Source organism: Podarcis bocagei, assembly GCF_964188305.1.
Source record: "Podarcis bocagei genome assembly, chromosome: Z".
Taxonomy (NCBI): domain Eukaryota; kingdom Metazoa; phylum Chordata; class Lepidosauria; order Squamata; family Lacertidae; genus Podarcis; species Podarcis bocagei.
Window position 1 is genome coordinate 29925237 of NC_138140.1, and position 18739 is coordinate 29943975.

The window sequence follows — 18739 nt, forward strand, 5'->3', positions numbered from 1 at the left end:
GTAAATAATTTCGGCAGCAGAGTTCTGGACAGAGATGTGTGTGCATGGTGGCCTCCATACAACTGACCTTCATGGGCTGTTTAATTCAACTACGCCTCAACTGTGTAAGCTGAATTTCTTTCTCTTCTCTTGCTTCTGGCAGAGATCTATTCTAAAACCCCAACGCTATTTCTAGCCTCAGAGGCTGATTAACGCTGGACACCTGCCTCTTCAAGTTCTGTAGGCTGTTGGTCTGTATAAGCAGCCCGCAGTCCTGGACGGAAATGAGATTGAACTTGTTGATGGGGGAATTCTCAACACATTTGGAAACTTCACTTTGAAGCAAAGAGCACTGACGGAGGAGGGTGAGCAAGTCCCTAGGCAAGTAGGGATCAACATTAATCAGAAATGGATTTTTTTTCATTGAATGGTTCCATTGGAAATAATACAGAGTATTATGAAGACCCTTCTTCCTTGTTTGACATGCCTGTCTTAGTGCCAGTGACAATTATTTGCATCCTTTTGTTCTTCTTGGGCATCACTGGGAACATGACCATTATATTAATTTTTAAGCGATACAAGGAAATGCAGACAACGGTTAATATGTATTTATCCAGCATGGCGTTGTCTGACAGTCTGATCTTCCTTGGCTTGCCTTCTGATTTGTATAGAATCTGGAAGTATAAGCCGTACATCTTTGGCAATTTCCTCTGCAAGTTTAATGTCTACCTCAACGAAACCTGCACTTACTGCACCATACTCCACATAACCACCTTGAGTGTCGAGAGATATTTTGCAATCTGCTTCCCTTTGAAAGCCAAAGCAACCATCACTAAAAGGCGGGTCAAAGGCATAATCCTCCTGATATGGGTTTGCTCTGCAGTGACTGCCATCCCAATCCTGTTTCTCTTTGGCGTAGAACACCGCAACGGAAGCCTCCCAGAGGAAACCAATGAATGCAAATACATCGAGCAAGCAGCCCGTTCGGGACTTCTAGAAACAATGGCATGGCTCTCCACCCTGTATTTTTTTCTACCTGTAGTTTGCTTAGTTCTCCTCTACGGGCTGATCTGTCGAAAGCTCTGGAGAACTGCACGGAACCTGGAGGGGCACCATGCTGCAACGAGGGAGAGGCACCACCAACAAACTGTCAAAATGCTAGGTAAGTAGAATCCCGCTGTGAAGAGCATGACTCAAATGTGTCAGAGTGGAAGGAGAGACATAGAAAGCAAAGTTAAAGAAAGACAGGGAACAGCCTTAAGAGTAATGTGTTTATTCTGTAATGTGATCAGACAAGACTGTTCTCAACATGTGGCTGCATCCACACCATACATTTAAAGCACATAGCTTCCACCGAAGAATTCTGGGAACAGTAGTTTGTTAATGGTGTTTGGAATTGTAGCTCTGTGAGGAGTAAACTATAGCTCCTAGGATTCTTTGGGAGAAGAATCACAATAAATGGATGTGACTTGTAGTGGCACTTGTACTTGCCATATACTGGGAATTTGGCTTGTTTGAATAGGGTGGGGATGGTCCTTTTAGACCAGCGATGAGGAACCTGTGGCCCTCTAGATGTTGTAGGGTTACAGCTCCTATTAACCCCAGGTCAGCACAGCCAATGGTCAGGAATGATAGGCACTGTAGCTCAACCACATATGGAGGACCACAGGTTCTCCATCCCTGATCTAAAGAGGTTGAACCAGTACTAGGTAACCTGTGGTCCTCCAAGTGTTGTTGATTGGAGCTGATGGAAAGTGGGGACCAACAACATCTGGAGCACTTCCTGGTTTCCAGGTAGGCAAGACTGCCTTTAATTTTTGTTGTTGCTAAGAAAACCGCATGCAGCTTGCAAATTTCAGCCTGACAAGAGCTGGCAGCAAATTATTGCATAGCCACTCTGAGGGTGGGTATAGGGGTGTCCCAGTCAACTCTCCCAATTAACCTCTGTCTCCAAGGTCCATCCCATGACATCACCTGGTTTGGGCCATGAAATTTCAGGAGCTGCTAAGATGACAGAGGTTGGAAAGGAACAATTGGGAGTTGCTATAAAATTATGGACATTGGGATGCAGAAAGGGGGGGTATGGGGGAGTCTCAGAAAAGAGGTCTATGAAAAAAGGTTATGAAATTATACGTGTTTGTATGTCTTTTTAAGTGTTTGTTTGTTCTTTAAAATTCTGTAAAACCAATAAAAATTTCATTAAAAAAAATAATGAAATTTCAGGAGCTGGGATGCTCTTGGCCTGGCAACCCTAGCTGAAGTACAACTTGTCAGGGGGAAATAGCCTCCCCCATAAGTTTTGAACAGCTTCCAGATATGACATTTCAACGGTCTCCTACTTTCCCAGTGTCTTCCATGGAGACCTGTCAGGGTTCATTCCTTCCAGCTAGCCTTTGCATACGCTTTAATTCTCCCACTGCTAAGTTTTAGTTTGTTGCTCTGGACTGTTGGTTTTAGAATGGATTTTTTTTAAAAAAAATTGACCTTCATAGTTTAAAAGCAGTCTTTATGTACCACCAAGTACATTGATTAAAAGGCCCACTTGTTCAAAGATAGTAAAATCTACTTTGAAAGCCCAGATGGAGAACATTAAGCCCAGGGCATCAAAGCATCTCTATCTGACTGTCTATCTCCTTAAGCAACTTCCCTAGTGTTTATCACTGGCTGGAATGTGCCCTTGGACACTTATAATTCCTCTTGCTTTGCTGGGTAGAGGATAGAGAGGGGAGTTGTGTATAGAAACTAGCCTAGTAGACAAAGGTGGAGTAAATTCTTTGCTGCACCCACTAATTCTGGCACCACTCACCACTAGCATGTGGCTCTTCAGGGAGGTCTGCCCAGAAAGCTTTGTTCTATTTTAAAGAGAGGGAAGGACTTAGTGCCTGGGATTGACCTGCGGAAATATATTCTCACCCTCATGTAGCAGTCGTGGTCGTGGCCTTTGTGCTCTGCTGGCTTCCCTTACACGTCGGCCGAATCCTCTTCGCCCAGGGAAGCACAGTCCTCTATGAGATAAGCCAGTACTTCAACCTCATCTCAATGCTGCTGTTTTACTTTGGAGCCTCTGTGAATCCAATCCTTTACAACGTCATGTCACAAAAGTACAGAAAAGCTGTGTGCAAGTTTCTGAACCATAACCAGGCTTGGCAGCAGAGGAACTTAAGCAGGAGTGGCAAGGCTTCTGTTGAAGGTGTGGAAATCAGTTCTTTCCTGTAAAATAATTTTGAAATACGCTAGTAAGTGCTTTGCTTGCAAGGTCTCCCCCAACCACCCACATCCCTTCCCTCCACTCCCAGATAGATAGATAGATAGATAGATAGATGATAGATAGATAGATGATAGATAGATAGATAGATAGATAGATAGATAGATAGATAGATAGATGATAGATAGATAGATAGATATAGATAGATAGATGATAGTTAGATAGATGATAGTTAGTTAGATAGATAGATGATAGATAGATGATAGATAGATGTTAGATACAGCAATTCAAGAGCTCAGCTTCATTTAGAGATGGATAAATGTGTCTGTTTCAATTTCTCTTGTTTTCATTTTTCCAATATTAAATACAATTCCCTGAATTTCTGCAGCAATTTTACTTTAGAAAGAAAATCTTTGTTAAAATTCATCAGATTTTTGTGTGCTAATCTTTCCTAATAAGCACATTTTTTGTCTAATGTGCACATTTCAACAAGCTGCTTTCTCTGATATAATACACGTTTGTATGTTATTTTGCACTAACATATGCATTTCCCCCTAATATATGCATTTTAATGGTTAGAGAACTGCATGGCAAAATCTACTGCTTTCTCACATACCCTCCCCCCCCGACCCTGCCACACCTTGTGAATGTGAAAAATATGCTACATATCCGTTCAATGTGAAAGCATTAAAAGCAAATGGGGGAGAAAATCATGACATTACAATTTCATTCTTTTAATTTCCGCTTTCATCTTATTTATTTTTTTAAAGTAGATCTATGGGGTGCATTCATTTTGTGTTTGGTTTTCAAAATGAATGGCCCCTCACTCCTAGTCTAATCTGTAGCATTTTTTTAAATACCAAGTCTCAGACAGTTGAACTAAATATTTCACACACAAACTAAGCTTTAAAAGGAATTGGTTGTTTGTTTGTTTTTAAATCAAACCATGCCACCAATAAACAAATGTAATAGAATATTTTGTATATCTCAATTTCCCAGTGATGAAAGATTCCAGAGGTTCCAGACGCTCACCCAGGGTTCATGCGTCCTTTTGGAAATGAGGCACAGCAGAGACTGTGGTGTCTTTAGGATATATATTTTATTTACATGTATATTCAACCTGAGTTTACGATGGATGGCTTCACAGCATAACACCCCAATAAGGTCCTGCTTCTCCTGTAGCTGCAGCCTTGGATTCTAGAGATCCAGCATGGCACTCTCTCTCCTTGCTGCTTTGCTTCTAGGTCACGTCACTGCAATTCAACTTTAAACTCTGCAAAGAACCTGCTTCCTCTCCACAAAAACTCATATCTATCTATCTCTATCTATCTATCTATCTATCTATCTATCTATCTATCTATCATCTATCTATCTATCTATCATCTATCTATCTATCTATCTATCATCTATCATCTATCTATCTATCTATCATCTATCTATCTATCTATCTATCTATCTATCTATCATCTATCTATCTATTTATCTATCTATCTCTATCTCTATCTATCTATCTATCTATCTATCATCTATCTATCTATCATCTATCTATCTATCTATATCTATCTATCATCTATCTATCATCTATCATCTATCTATCTATCATCTATCTATCTATCATCTATCTATCTATCATCTATCTATCTATCATCTATCTATCTATCTATCTATCATCTATCTATCATCATCTATCTATCTATCTATCTATCTATCATCTATCTATCTATCTATCATCTATCATCTATCATCTATCATCTATCATCTATCATCCATCCATCCACCCATCCATCCATCCATCCATCCATAAATCTATAATACAGGCAGCGACTATTTTGCATGTGTCTGATTTACACACGGCCACCAACATGCAGGTCTTTTTTTTGTTCCAGGTACACAGGTCCCTCTCCATTCCCATCTACTTGGGTGGAAGGATGCATCTGTTGAACACTGTCACTGTGTAATCTAAATGAAAAAATGATGCAGTGGGGAATATTCACATTTAGGCTACTTACAAATTAATGGCTTAAAACACAGCGAGGTCATTTCTCCCTCTACTGCGTACCCAGTCATATTTGTGTGCTGCTGTGCCAGAGAATGGGTGGGAATGTCATCAACCTGCGTGACTCAGATCTTTGGTTTCCTTGCCCCTGCAGCCCCAACTATCCCAAAGTATTCATGAAGCAGAGATGCACACATGCTTGGCAGCTGTCTCAAATACACACACTTCATCTGAACTGCAAAGAGAATGTGGCTTAGGTTTTCCCTTCAGATTAAAGCTCATTTGGGAGGAAAAGCACCAAACAGCAGTAATTCTCCAGAAACTAAAGGATAGCTCTTCATCGGGGGGGGGGGGGGGGACATTGTGTCCACACAGATTCAAAATTGGTGGTGAGAGTGCAGGTACAGCCATAAACAGGCAGGTAGTGCCTTTTATTTAGAGCCCCAAACTCCTGTCCCCCCCAAAAAAAAACAAGCAAGCTTTTGTGTTTTGATAAAATCTTCATTGGGCTGGATCATGATTGAATGTGTCGCTTACAGCCTTTGGTGCTAAAGGAAATCAGTTTGCACCAATCAAGCTAAGCTTGTTAGCACTGTCCCTATGACTATACCCCATAGAGCTGGCTTTGTCAAAACTGCTCTGTTTTATAAGTAGTGGGAAAGACAAAACACTTACTGGCAGCTACACAAACTGCAGAGTGTGACAACATTTTACATTCTTATGTAATAGGAAACAAAATACGAAAGAGGTGGCAGGTGTGTGTGCACACACCGACCCACCCACCCACACCTCTTGGACCTAGTGAGGGAGATCTTATTGAAACGGCTTACTTTTCCATGGCTTCCCGATCCCTACCCTGTCAAATCATAGATAGCATCTGCCTCCATTGACTGAATCATTAAAAACTATTTTAAAAAACCCTGATCAGCACAATGCAATGCAAGAGCACCACTTATCCCAGGCACAAATCCTTATGGAGTCCTCATGCTTTTTACATGTGATCGCCTTGAAACCATCAGCAAACTGTAGATCACCCCTGAATCCACAGGTGTGTCCTGCGATTTGTTGTTGACTTTGTCATCTACCCATGTGAAGATCCATGAGGAACTGTGCTTTGGATCAGTGTTTTTGTGGTACTGGCAAGTATCAGATCAGCCTTAATTTGATGGGTTTTTCTTTTGGGTAGACCCCCAGGTAACATCGTGTAAATTCAAGAAGACCTTTTTTAAATTTTACCCTAAAGAAAAGCAAGGAATCTATGTGTGGACTTTTGTTGTGTGCACTGCACGTAGATAAACCATGGATGACAAGTGATCAGAGGAGGTAGTGCCCACAGCATGCTCTCAAAACCCCAAATCTGCAGTGACTGTCAGTGGCTCAACAGGCATTGTCCCTACTTGGAGATGCCAAAACCTGAAACACAGGCCTTCTGAATGCAAAGAACATATGCTTGATGTGGCTTGATCATGGAAAGTCTTGATTTCTAGGCTTTGTTTCCTCCTCACAGTGGTACCGCCACCAAGCTTGGGGAGGAGGATGAACCGGTGTTTGTTCTGAGCTATGGTGACAGTGGCAGTGCTTGCAAGGAAGCATCCTGTTGACTTTTCATGGCTGCTGCTGCCAACCTCCTCCCATAGGCAGCTTGTCCTGCAGCAGCTGTTGGAGAGCAGGAGGAGGAGATGCTCCTACTGTTGAGGCCTAGCCTTGTGTGGCATACCAGCTCTGAGGGGTAAGCAGAGGGCAGGGCCACCTTGGACAGGAAGAAAGTGGGAGAGGAGCAGAGAAGAGCACAAGTCCTGGCAGAGCATCCTCCTCAGCTGCACCTTGCCCCATTTGGGTTCAATGAGTCTTACTCCCAACTGTGTACAATCTTATAATCAACCCTGGGAAACTATTCAGAGATGATAAAGGCATTCTACCTTATCTTGAGCCTTGCACTTTCTCATTTCCTTGCATCCCACTGTTTTATTTAGTTCAGTCCGCTTCCCCTCATTAATTTTCTTAGGTATTCTTTCATTTTCTGATGTCCTGCCTTGTATTTCATTTTCTCATGTCTTATCCCAAAAGATTTAAAATTGGGGAGGGAAGGCTATGATAAAATAACTAGGGGATAAGTATTGCTGGGGTGACGCCTTCAGAATCAAAGCAGCACAGCTTAAACATAGGAGTGAATTAGACATAGAGATGTTATGAATATTGTTAAAAGAAGAGCATTATTTGTTTATCTGATTGTTTGCCTGAATGGCAGTTCAAATTTTGCTGTGCCAAATAACATTTTGATAAGCTTATGAAAACAGGAAAGTGCCAGAGAAAATGCTTCAGTCTAAAGTTAATTAAAGCTGTGATATCACTTGAGAATGTAGATCTGTTGACTGGTTTTTCTGGCCAGATTTCAACGAACTTCACACAAAATAATCAAGTAGTACAGCATCTCGCATTATCAGGAAGATTATGGATGACAGCTGGGCTGGTTGATGATAGCGGGGGGGGAAACAAGTTTTGCTAGCTGGAGAGATTATAACTATGCTTCCTAGTAGCGTAGATGGTTAAAATAATAATCACCATCACCAAATGTAGACTATATGTTTAGCAATCAGAACTGAAATTCAGATGATCTGGAAATCTACATATGGAAAAATGCATATGGAACCTGATCATTTAATTTCATTAGTTCTTTCTTTCTAATTCTGAATGCTGATCCCAAAAGAATCTTTTTATGCACGAGGGGTTAATAATTGATGGAAAATTTGTGGTTTTTGTTTTATTTTGTGCGTCGCTGGAATAATAGAAGAAGCTGTCAGTGACAATGGATGGAATGTTATGTACCATCTCATATGTGGATTTATTAGCGATGCTTAAAAAATTGCTAACAGGCTGATGTTATGTACCCATTATATGTATTGTACACATCCATATGTATGTATTTTAGCTGCTGTGCTGCCGACAGCAGTTTCTGGTGTAAAAACTGAAGAGAAACACATTGTACTCTGCCTAACTTGCATAATAATCGCTTGTAACTGTGCTTCTTGGCTCCTAAACTCTAAAAAAAAAACTACCTGTAATATTTCTTAATTTTTTTGTTTCACCCTTCTTTCAAGGAGCTCAGCATAGATGTTCTCCCCCCTCCCTGCCCCCTGCCCCATGTGAGGTTAGCATAGGTTGAAGGGCAGCATCTAGCTTACATTCCTATTTGTTTACATTCTAACCATTAGGCCACATTGCCTCTCAATATATAGATAGTGCTTGTGGGATGCAAGTAGGCACCCAGGCAGATAGTGCTTGGTCCTGATGCATTTTTGTCCTACCTTGCTCAAATGCATCTCTGTTTCTTTGTTGTAGGTTGCTTTGAGCATGATGTGTGTGTGTGTGTGTGTGTGTGTGTGTGTGTGTGTAAAAGTGGCATACAAATAAAATGAATGAATGAAGGTGGCATACATGCTACTCTCCTGCTTTTGTACCCTCACAGAGGTAGATTAAACTGAGCTATAGTAACTGGTTCAAAGGCACCCAGGGATCTTCATGCATTGAGCCTGGCTCTCCCAAGTCCTAACATACACCCTAAAAAGCATGCCACTCTGGACCTTTGACTGCCCCACAGAACTAGAGCAGCAGGAACCAGAAAAGGACATGATAACCCAGAGATCGAGCCTGAATGATCTCTACATCAAGGGTGGCTCCAGGATAGAATCTGGTGGGAAGCCAATGTAAGCTGGCACATCAGGAATAAAGCCAAGTTAGAACCTAGTGAGTTATGAGAATAGCCTGCTAGAAGTTGGAAAGCAATGTATGGAACTCTGGTACAAGCAAGACATGGGTGCAACAGCACTCTCCTCTTGTGCAGTTTTTAGCACCTCGTATTCAGAAGCATGAAGGGACGTGGGTGGCGCTGTGGGTTAAACCACAGAGCCTAGGACTTGCCGATCAGAAGGTCAGCGGTTTGAATCCCCGCAACGGGGTGAGCTCCCATTGTTCAGTCCCTGCTCCTGCCAACCTAGCAGTTCGAAAGCACATCAAAGTGCAAGTAGATAAATAGGTACCGCACTGGCGGGAAGGTAAACGGCGTTTCCGTGTGCTGCTCTGGTTTGCCAGAAGCGGCTTAGTCATGCTGGCCACATGACCTGGAAGCTGTATGCCAGCTCCCTTGGCCAATAAAGCGAGATGAGCGTTGCAAGCCCAGAGTTGGCCACGACTGGACCTAATGGTCAGGGGTCCCTTTACCTTTACCCTTATTCAGAAGCATGCTGGCTCCGACCGTAGAGAGAGAATATAGCTCTCAGGGTTAGTAGTCTTTGACAGCCTTATCTTCCATGAGTCCGTCAAATCTTCTTTTAAAGCCACCACTCCTTCTTGTGCGTGAAATTCCATAATTTAACGGTATACCACAACTATGCTCTTGCAACCCTGAATCTTCCAACGTGCAGCTTTTTCCTGGGGTGGGGATAATGTCCATGAGTTCTAGTATTACAAGGGAGGAAAACTTTTCTCTGTCCACTTCCTCCACACCATGTATAATTGTATACACACCTCTGGGTGGTCACTGGGATGGCCTCATGGATGCTTTAGTTGAGATTCCTGCATTGAAAGGAGATTGGGCTGGATGACTCTCAAGGTCCCTTCCAGTTCTATGGTTCCATGATTGTCTCCTCTTACTCTTTTCTCTAAACTAAAACAGCCCAAATGCTGTAATCTTTTTACACTGCCTTTTCAGACCACAATAATTATAGCTTGATAGAACTATTTTTGCTGGGCAAACCATTAAAATATATTCAGAGGCAAGGGCTTCTTCCACCTGCCTTGCCCAACCAGTAGCACAGATGGCAGTCACTATGCCACCATTTTGCAGTTGGCTGCTAAGCTGTTGCCCTTCCCACTTGCATTGCCTTCAGCAATGCTGCCTGCATTATGGACACTTGCCATCCCTAAAGCCACCACTTCGCAGTACCTTTCAGCACTCTCCAGCCTTGTCCACAAGCTGTTGTGTTTGTGTATGTGCTTCTTTTTTAAATTAATACCTGCTCTGAACTGATACCTGCTCTTCAGATGACTTAAAATTTAAAAAATAAAAGTGTTTTTTAAAATAAATAAATCAATGGCACGTTGAAGCAACATAGCCATCTAAAAGCAAGTTTAAGACCACAGATCTAGAAAGGTGTGAGAAAGAGTCATTTCATTTAAACTTAGGTGTCAGCTGGAAGAAACTGAAGCGGTTGCGTGCCTAGCCAGAGAATGCCTTCGTTGACAGCAATGGGGTTCTGAAGCACCTCTTAAGGTACAGGGAGGCACAAACGAAAGTAGTCATTCAGGTACTCAGTGCCATTAAATGATTTTAACAATGAAACCTTATGCATCAGAGTAAAGCCCGTTGTCTTCAATGGGGCTTATTCCTTAGTGTGTTTAAAATTTCAGCATTAACAGGTCCCTCTGAACCATGGATAGGCAAACTAAGGCCTGGGGACTGGATCCCAATCGCCTTCTAAATCCGGCTCATGGATGGTCCAGGAATCTCTGTGTTTTTACATGAGTAGAATGTGTCCTTTTATTTAAAATGCATCTCTAGGTTATTTGTGGGGTATAGGAATTCGATCATTTATTTTTTTCAAAATATAATCTGGCCCCCCACAAGGTCTGAGGGACAGTGGACCGACCCCCCGCTGAAAAAGCCCCCTACTGACCCCTGAACTATGCCTTTGAATACCAGCTTATGGGAACTGCAGGTGAGAAGAGTGCTGTTGCAATCAGGTCCTCCTTGCACACTTATCATAGGCACCTGGTTGGCCACTGCTAGAGCAGGATACTGGTCCAGATGGGCCTTGGGCCTGATCCAGCAGGGCTCTTCTTGTGTTCTTAAAATGGACAGGGGAAAGGCACATTGGGGTGTTCAAAATGCCATTTAAAAACAAAAAGCAAAAAGAACACCTTACCTCTTCATTCTAAAGAAATTATTTGTGGGGCCTACCTGGTGTTTTTATGAGTAGAATGTGTCCTTTTATTTAAAATGCATCTCTGGGTTATTTGTGGCGCCTGCCTGGTGTTTTTACATGAGTGGAAGGTGTGCTTTTATTTAAAATGCATCTCTGGGTGATTTGTGGGGCATAGGAATTCGTTCATTTTTCTTTTCAAAATATAGTCTGGCTCCCCACAAGGTCTGAGGGACAGTGGACTGAACCCCTGCTGAAAAAGTTTGCTAACCCCTGCTGTGCCCAGAAACAGACTAAAAGGGTGTAAAACAGCAGCAACATGTTTAAGGTAGCAATCTAGCCATTGTATTTTTGAATTAGCTGCAGTTTCTGAACTGCTTTCAAGCCAGTCCCACACTTAAATTACAGTAATCCAGTTAGGATGGTTCTAGGGCAAGCCTTTGTTTGTGCAGAATGAGTTGCAGCTAGTGAAAAGGTGCTGTACATTTACAGAGGCTACCTAAGCCATCAAGCCATCAAAGACAAAGCTGAATCTAACAGTACCCTCCTTGTTCTCCTAGTTGTTGGTTTTTTGTTTTGTTTTTTGAGGGGGTGCAGGGTTGCACTCCACCTAAACAAGTTGAACTGTCACCCAGGAATTCATATGGCTGCAGTGCTTGTCGCAGGTGAGAAGCTGAAATAAATTGCCAGAAAATGCCCTGAGCATGAGGAATCTGGAAGAAATTCCAGAGCACGGCCCAAGAAGGGTACATGGCAAAAAGTGTAGAAGCTTGAGATTTTTACTTTTAAAATTGAGGTTTCTATTCCTTATAGGATACAAGCTTAGAAATTTGTCCATGTCTTCTTGCTACTTTTTCCCATTTAAATTATTGGAGTTAGGCAGAATTGGGGAAGGGCAGTAGCTCAATGGTAGAGCATATCCTATTTGCACGTAGAACTTCCAATAGGGCAAGGAAAGAATCTTCTGTCACACCATGGAGGACCCCCATCAATCAATGCTGACAGGTTAAAAGGTAAAGGACTCCTGGATGGTTATGTTCAGTCAAAGGCGACTCTGGGGTTGTGACGCTCATCTCGCTTTCAGGCCGAGGGAACAGGCATTTGTCCACAGACAGCTTTCTGGGTCATATGGCCAGCTTGACTAAACCTCTTCTGGTGCAATGGAACACCGTGACGGAAACCAGAGTGAGCGCACAGAAACCCCATTTACTTTCCCGCTGCAGCGGTACCTATTTATCATGTTGCACTAGTATGCTTTTGAACTGCTAGGTTGGCAGGAGCTGAGACAAAGCAATGGGAGCTCACCCCATCGCGAGGATTTGAACTGCCGATCTTCTGATTGGCAAGCCCAAAAGGCTCAGTGGTTTAGACCACAGCGCCAACCGCCAATGTGGACAATACTAAGCTAGATGGACCATTGGTGTAAGAAAGTTTCTATGTTTGAGAGAGATGCATTATGCATGTTAAATTTTCTGCCTTTTTCATTAAAAAAACACCATGATACAAAACATCCCTTTGAAATTGGCCATAACATGAAAATAAAGTTAGAACCAAGAATGAGAAAGTCTGGCCAAAGTGTGCGTGGACATGGAATTTTACCTGTAGTGGTTAGTGCCTCAACAGTTCTTTTTATATGCTCCTTGAGGTCTGACTCTTGCAACTATATATAAACAAGGGTCTGTGGCCCCTCCCTTCTTCATGCATCGCCAAACACAACACATAATAATTCCACAAACCCAATGGGAAAAAAATTGTATCTTTATTGGCCATATTAAATATATTATCTATTTGATAGTTACAATTTAGTAATACGATGCCTGGCAGGTTTAACATAAGTATGAAATACAGCAAAAATAAAAATAAAAAAATACAAGAGAAAAGGGGATCTAATACATTAATGCCACTAGAGTACATCAGCCTGGAATGTATAGTCGTAAATATAAAATTCTACCATTATGTTCTCCAGTAAATCATCTGGACATATAAACATTTGGTGGCAAATACAAATACAAATTAAACTTTTAACTTTCCAGGAAGTCATAATTTTGGTTAGTATTTATTCAAAAAAACCTAATTATTTTTTTTTAAAAAATTGTATCTGACATACTATTGCCAATTAAATAAGACTCTGTATTCCCTCCCAATCATTTTTGTCAGAGAGTTCAGCAAAAACACACCCTTTGGCAACAGAAATCTGCTGACAATCTATTGTTTTATATAAAAAGTGAAATATGAAAGAAAATCAGGTTGTAAACGTTCCTGTGAACTAAAAGACACTAACGTTTGTATAAAACTCTTTTGAACATTGAAGAGAGGCTTCCATTACAATATATGATAAACTTAAAAGTTCTTCTACAAGTAGAACAATACATTCAAACATAGTTTCCAGAATTTTTTTAAAAAATCAAAATAAATAGATCACAAAAAGGAGAGTACATTTTTTTTTTAAAAGATTAATTTCAGATTGCACCATATATCTACTTTTAAGATAGTTAAGTGATATGTGTGTCTGTGTGTATGTGTCTGTATGTGTGTGTGTGTGTTTCCACCCAGGTGTGAAATGCATACGCAATGCCACAAATCTTAATTTACCATTATGAACTAACAGCCAGTTGAGAAACACTTTTATGATGTTCTGTTGTCTGAAGCAGAGGCATCTCAAGCTAAACTGACTTACACATTACATCCACTGTCCCACGTACAAGTGCAAATGCTCTGATGTTTCATAAAGTATAACTGTTAGGTTTCTCTTATTAGTTAAACGGAACAAACTTATTAGTTTGAACTTGGATTTATTTGTCCAAAATGAAATAGGCTGATTCCAGCTTTCGAAGGAGCGTGAACGTAAAGACAACATTTAATTACTTATACTTCACAGGTACCTGCTGCAGAGGCTTGACAAAGAACAGTCTTATGTAGTGCATGATATTCACCCCCCCCCTGTCCCCCCAAAACAAAACAACAACAACAACACTATTCCACCCAAAGCCAGACCTGCCACTGAAGATTTCATCACATAACTGAAAAGACTTTGGAACCACAAAAACAATGGAATATGAAACTGCTACCAAGGAGACAGCAATTCCCTTTAAAAATTTTAAAACTTTTTTAAAAGCAAGGTTCATTTTCACATGTGACTTGATCAGTTGGATTACACTGGAGAGAATCCCAAGAACTTAAAAAAAGTGAAAAGAACCGACCACAGTTTGAATCTTTTTTTAAAAAATTTATGTTAAGAATAGTACAAAAAGCATTTGCTCAGTTTGAGCCAAATAGTGGAACATTTATCATAAATGCACTTTTTGTTCTCATTAAAGACAAAAAAATTCTGTGCTTTTCCTCTGAAAAAAAAACCACGCCGCAGTGGTGTTCAATCAGAAGCACAGGGCGTTACTGTTCTCTCAGAGAGTGAACTCTGGTTGGGCCTACAAGTTGCTTACCAACGAGAGAGAAAGCATTTCATTCAGAAATGTTACAGTATAGAAGGGGGAGTATTTTGCCACGTTACATACCAATGCAAATCCTTCTGTACTTAGGTGAATCTTGGTGCCTTGAGGTGCTTTTGATTAAAAAAAACCTCCTAAGAATGCAGACACCTTCTATGACCCTTGGCTCTTGAAGTGATAAATCTAACTACTAGAATCCCAAAGATTAAAATGATCAGAAAAATAAAAGTATCACTAAAGTAGAAGTTGCTAAGATTTTGGTTTCGTTTCAGTCTACAGTATATATCTGTTGTGGTATGCTCTAGCAATGTTCTTTAATACAGTCCTGTTCTAAGCCGAACCATCTTTGCTGCTGTATATCTCCCATGTGCAGAGACTTGGGCTGAAGAGGCTGAGCTCCCCCCCCCCCCCACACCAATCCTTTCTTGGCTTTGAATAAAAATCTTGCTGTGAGGATTTTCCAGCTCTCTGAGAATCACAAGTGCATATTAAGGCAGCTTGCTTGCTTTATTTATTTATTTTGCTGTTTTCAACAGCTAACCCTGATTAGAAGATGCATAACTATGTGGTAATAGGGATTTTCTTCTGCTCATTTCTTCTTACCCCTCCACCCCTGGGAAGGAAGAGTTTGTGGTGGAGGGGGTGGGAGGGGGAGAAGTTCTACCTACCCAGCCTCGCTGTTAAAAAAAAAGTCCAGCAGCAAAAATGGAAACGTGGGTCTTATACAATCATTCCCAGTTAGCATTTTAGTTGGAATTTACATAAATACCCAAGGCATAAAACTTCTGTATGAAAAATAACAAGCCGAGTATTGAAGTCGACCCGCAAGCTCACTCGCTTACGATCACAAAGTACTGAATGAGAACAGCAAATGAAATGGCAACTATTGCAAAGATGACGAGAAGCAGGAAGGCAAACTGTTCGTCGCTGAGCGCCTTCTTGCGTTTCGTGAGGTCGGGGCCAGCATCTGTGTTTGGTGCTGCTGACGCCTGTTTCTGAGATGAGAACACTGCATAAGGACTATATGGTCCAAAGAGTTCCTGGGATCCAGTGCCGTCATTATGCTGGCGTCCAGCACACACCCTGAATCGGTATTCACAGTTATTCTGAATGTTGGTAACACGGAATGAAGTCTCTGGTCCCTTGTATACCTAAGGAAGGAACAAATACATACGTATCAAATTTTAATCACATTCAAGTACGTTCTAAGTGCTATTGAATAGGAACGTATGAGGCTGTCAAATATAGACTGTCAGATCGCAAGCCCATCTAGGTCAGCAAGGATGGCCAGCAGCTCTCCAGTGTTTCAGACAGTGGTCTTTCTCAGTCCTACCTGGCAGTGCTGGAGATTAACATGGGACAAAGAGAAGGTTGTAGATCACTTGGCACTTCAGCCTAGAATAGCTGGGTCTGCCTGCTCCAACCTATTGCTTTTTATATGTTTTGGACTACAACGCCCATAAAAAACCATCTGGAAGGCAACAGGTTGGGGCGGGCTGGCCCAGTTCATTTCTCAACTGTACTCATCCACAAAGTACAGTGTTTTGGAGTTTAAAATAATCACAACCAACGGGGCTTGTTTGATAGGAACATGACAAATGCAGAATTTACAGTCACATTACTAGGGACGTAAGTTTTTAGAAACAGGGGTGTCAACCTGAATAAAATATTGAGGGTGCAGGTAAGCCCCACCCCACAAAATTAATTGCAAGATGCAGCATGCACACAAGGGCATAATTTGAATGGCAATGTTCATCAATATTTTTTTTTGGGGGGGGGGCGCAAAGGGACCTTGGCCCCTAGTAATTGGCTCATACATTTAGAAATGTCTTCTATATGGCAAAACATTTCCAAAGTGCAAGGACTCCTACTCTTCTTTGCTACTGAAAAAAGAAAAGGAGGTGGATGGTGGAGCAGGATGTGATTTTGCAGTTGCAAAGAAATGGGTATGGGGAGTTAGGGATAGACTGGTGCGGTTAGTAGCATTGATGCTACCATTTGGGACTGTAGCCCAGCCCAGTGGCGTAGCGTGGGTTGTCAGCACCCGGGGCAAGGCAAGTAATTTGCGCCCCCTAACCCGTGGATTTTAGCACTCGAGTGCGAGCGCCCCCCCCAGATGTTGCGCCCGGCCCCCTGCATCCCCCCACGCTACGCCACTAGGGCTGGGGGCGAGCGAAGGAGCCAAGGACTCCCCCCAAAGGCTCAGCAGGAATTTATTAAATTTATTATTTGCGGAGCCCCCGCGGGCCGAGGCAGCCGAAGCCCCCTCCCCTCGGGCGCCTCCCCGCCCCCTCCTCTCCTTAGGCTGTAGGTGGAGCTCCAGATCCGGGCTTGGCGAGCGCCTCTCCTCCTCCCGGCTGGGGGCTTCCAGCCGTGCCCCGTCCTCACCCCCCCCCCCCGCGGCTGAGACTTGCGCTGAGAGCCGGAGCCAGCGGCGCCCCCTTCTGCCGGGAGACCCTCGCCCGCCTGCCGGCTTCCTCTCGGAGGGTTTTGGGGAGCGCAGGGCGCAGCGAGGCCCCTCAGAGCTCTCCTCCCTCCCAGTTGGCAGAAGCAGCCGCCGCCTGTGGCTGGGCCGAGGGGATGGCGGCGGGGCGTGGAGGCTGCCCGCGCCCAGCCAGGCGTTGGTGGCGGTGTCGGCGCTGCTGCAGCGGCTGCTCCTCCTGCGAGCAGTGAGTGGAGCGCAGCCGCAGCGGCGGCGGGGGGCGCGCGCGCGCTAGGGCGCAAGGCTGGCGGTGGCGGCGGGGAGCCCGGCAGAGGAAGGAACTTGTCCCTTCCCTCTGGACTCGCGCCCCCCCCAGATGTTGCGCCCAGTGCGGCCGGCATCCCTGGCACCCCCACGCTACGCCACTGGCCCAGCCACAGATTATCACCTCAGTGAGAACTAGGCCAGTGAATTGTGTCCAATAATGGACCTGGGTTAGTCATGTCCATTCACTCTGGTGGGTGTACGCTGAGTAGAATCGAGCACTGGCTACAACCTAGAGTCTTGAAGCAGTGGTATGGAACCTGTGGCCTTTCAAATATTGTTGGGACTCCTATCAGCCCTTGCCAATGTGGTCAAGTATCAGGTGTGACAGAGTTGCAGTCCTCAATAACTAGAGGGTCATTGGTCCCCTCTCCCCTGCTTGGCAGTTTCATTAATTCTGCTACCACAAATAACCACAATATTATTTTCTTCATGAGTTGGATTCCCTGCTCAAGAGAATTGAGGACACGCATGAGAGTAATGCTCAGGACCATCACCTTCCGTTCTGGAAAATTCTAATTCTTAAAATGAGACAACAATGACAACAATATTTTTCTTCCCTGCTTCAGGAAATACCCTACACAACACCAGTCTCCTGAACACACAGTATTTTGATCTAGCAGTTCAAAGAAATACATATAATAAAAATGACCTTTTGCCACAAGTTAAAAAAATTACGTAAGAATCAAGACTTCTCAAACAGAAGACTGAGATTACCTGATCAACTTCCCTCCCACAGGCAAGTTGTAAAATGTAAACAATGGCATCACGTTTCATTGGCTGTAAAGTCTCCCATGTGACCTCACAGACGTTATCTCCCACTTGTTGCACTTTGGGTGCTGAAAAGAGGAAATTCATAACTCAGATCTTAGAAATCCATTTAAAATGTTGTGCATATTCTCAGCTTGCAATGTAAGACAGCATATGCATACCTGTGGTCATTTCCATTTAATTAGAAGTTTGGCCCCAGGAAGAAGGAGGAGGAGGAGGAGGAGGAGGAGCAAGAGGAGGCCCAAGGGTGGCTTCTTGGTACTGAATTTTAAAACCCTTGCAAGGCAGAACAAGTCCTCAACTGGTGGCAAAATGACCTTAATATGGAGCCAGATAAGCCTTTATGGGAAGATTCAACCACTGGAGCACTACAACCAAAAAGGCCCTGTCTTTAGTAGCCACCTGTTGTCACACCTGCAACACGCCTCATTTAGTGGGGGGTTTGTTTTAGTTTCTTGTTTTATATTTCTTGTCTGTGAGCCATGCTGGCAACCCAAACTAGAACAAAACTGGTGTGTGCATAGAACTTGTCCATATTTCCAAAGTGTAAGTAATACACAGTAAATGTGACACTTTAAGGCAGCCTAAGCTAAGGTCCATCTCACCAAGATGTTTCTCCCACCAATAAGCAAGGTACATGTAGAAGATTCTGGTTTCATCCCCAGTGACTACAAATCA

General features: G+C 42.9%; 2 protein-coding genes across 5 annotated transcripts in view; one reads left to right on the forward strand and one right to left on the reverse strand.

Annotated features, from left to right (window-relative positions):
• Positions 1–387: 387 nt before the first annotated feature.
• Positions 388–18739, forward strand: part of LOC308579280 (growth hormone secretagogue receptor type 1-like) — a gene marked incomplete at both ends in the record, with an annotated part of 81751 nt that continues 63399 nt past the window's right edge. Inside the window, 2 exons of one of the 2 annotated variants that reach the window (XM_081180201.1) lie at positions 388–1141; positions 2903–3195. In XM_081180201.1, coding sequence (XP_081036327.1) covers positions 388–1141; positions 2903–3195 — 1047 coding nt within the window. Of the gene's footprint in view, positions 1142–2902; positions 3196–18739 lie in introns of those variants that run through there. The other variant, XR_014004386.1, reaches the window with a different exon arrangement.
• FNDC3A (fibronectin type III domain containing 3A) overlaps positions 12839–18739 on the reverse strand; it is a 57269-nt gene continuing 51368 nt past the window's right edge. For all 3 annotated transcript variants that reach the window (XM_081180122.1, XM_081180121.1, XM_081180120.1), the window contains 2 exons: positions 18008–18129; positions 12839–15695 (listed from right to left, as the gene is read on the reverse strand). In XM_081180122.1, the coding sequence (XP_081036248.1) occupies positions 15375–15695; positions 18008–18129 (443 nt within the window). In that variant the 3' untranslated portion in view covers positions 12839–15374. The remainder of the gene's footprint in view (positions 15696–18007; positions 18130–18739) is intronic.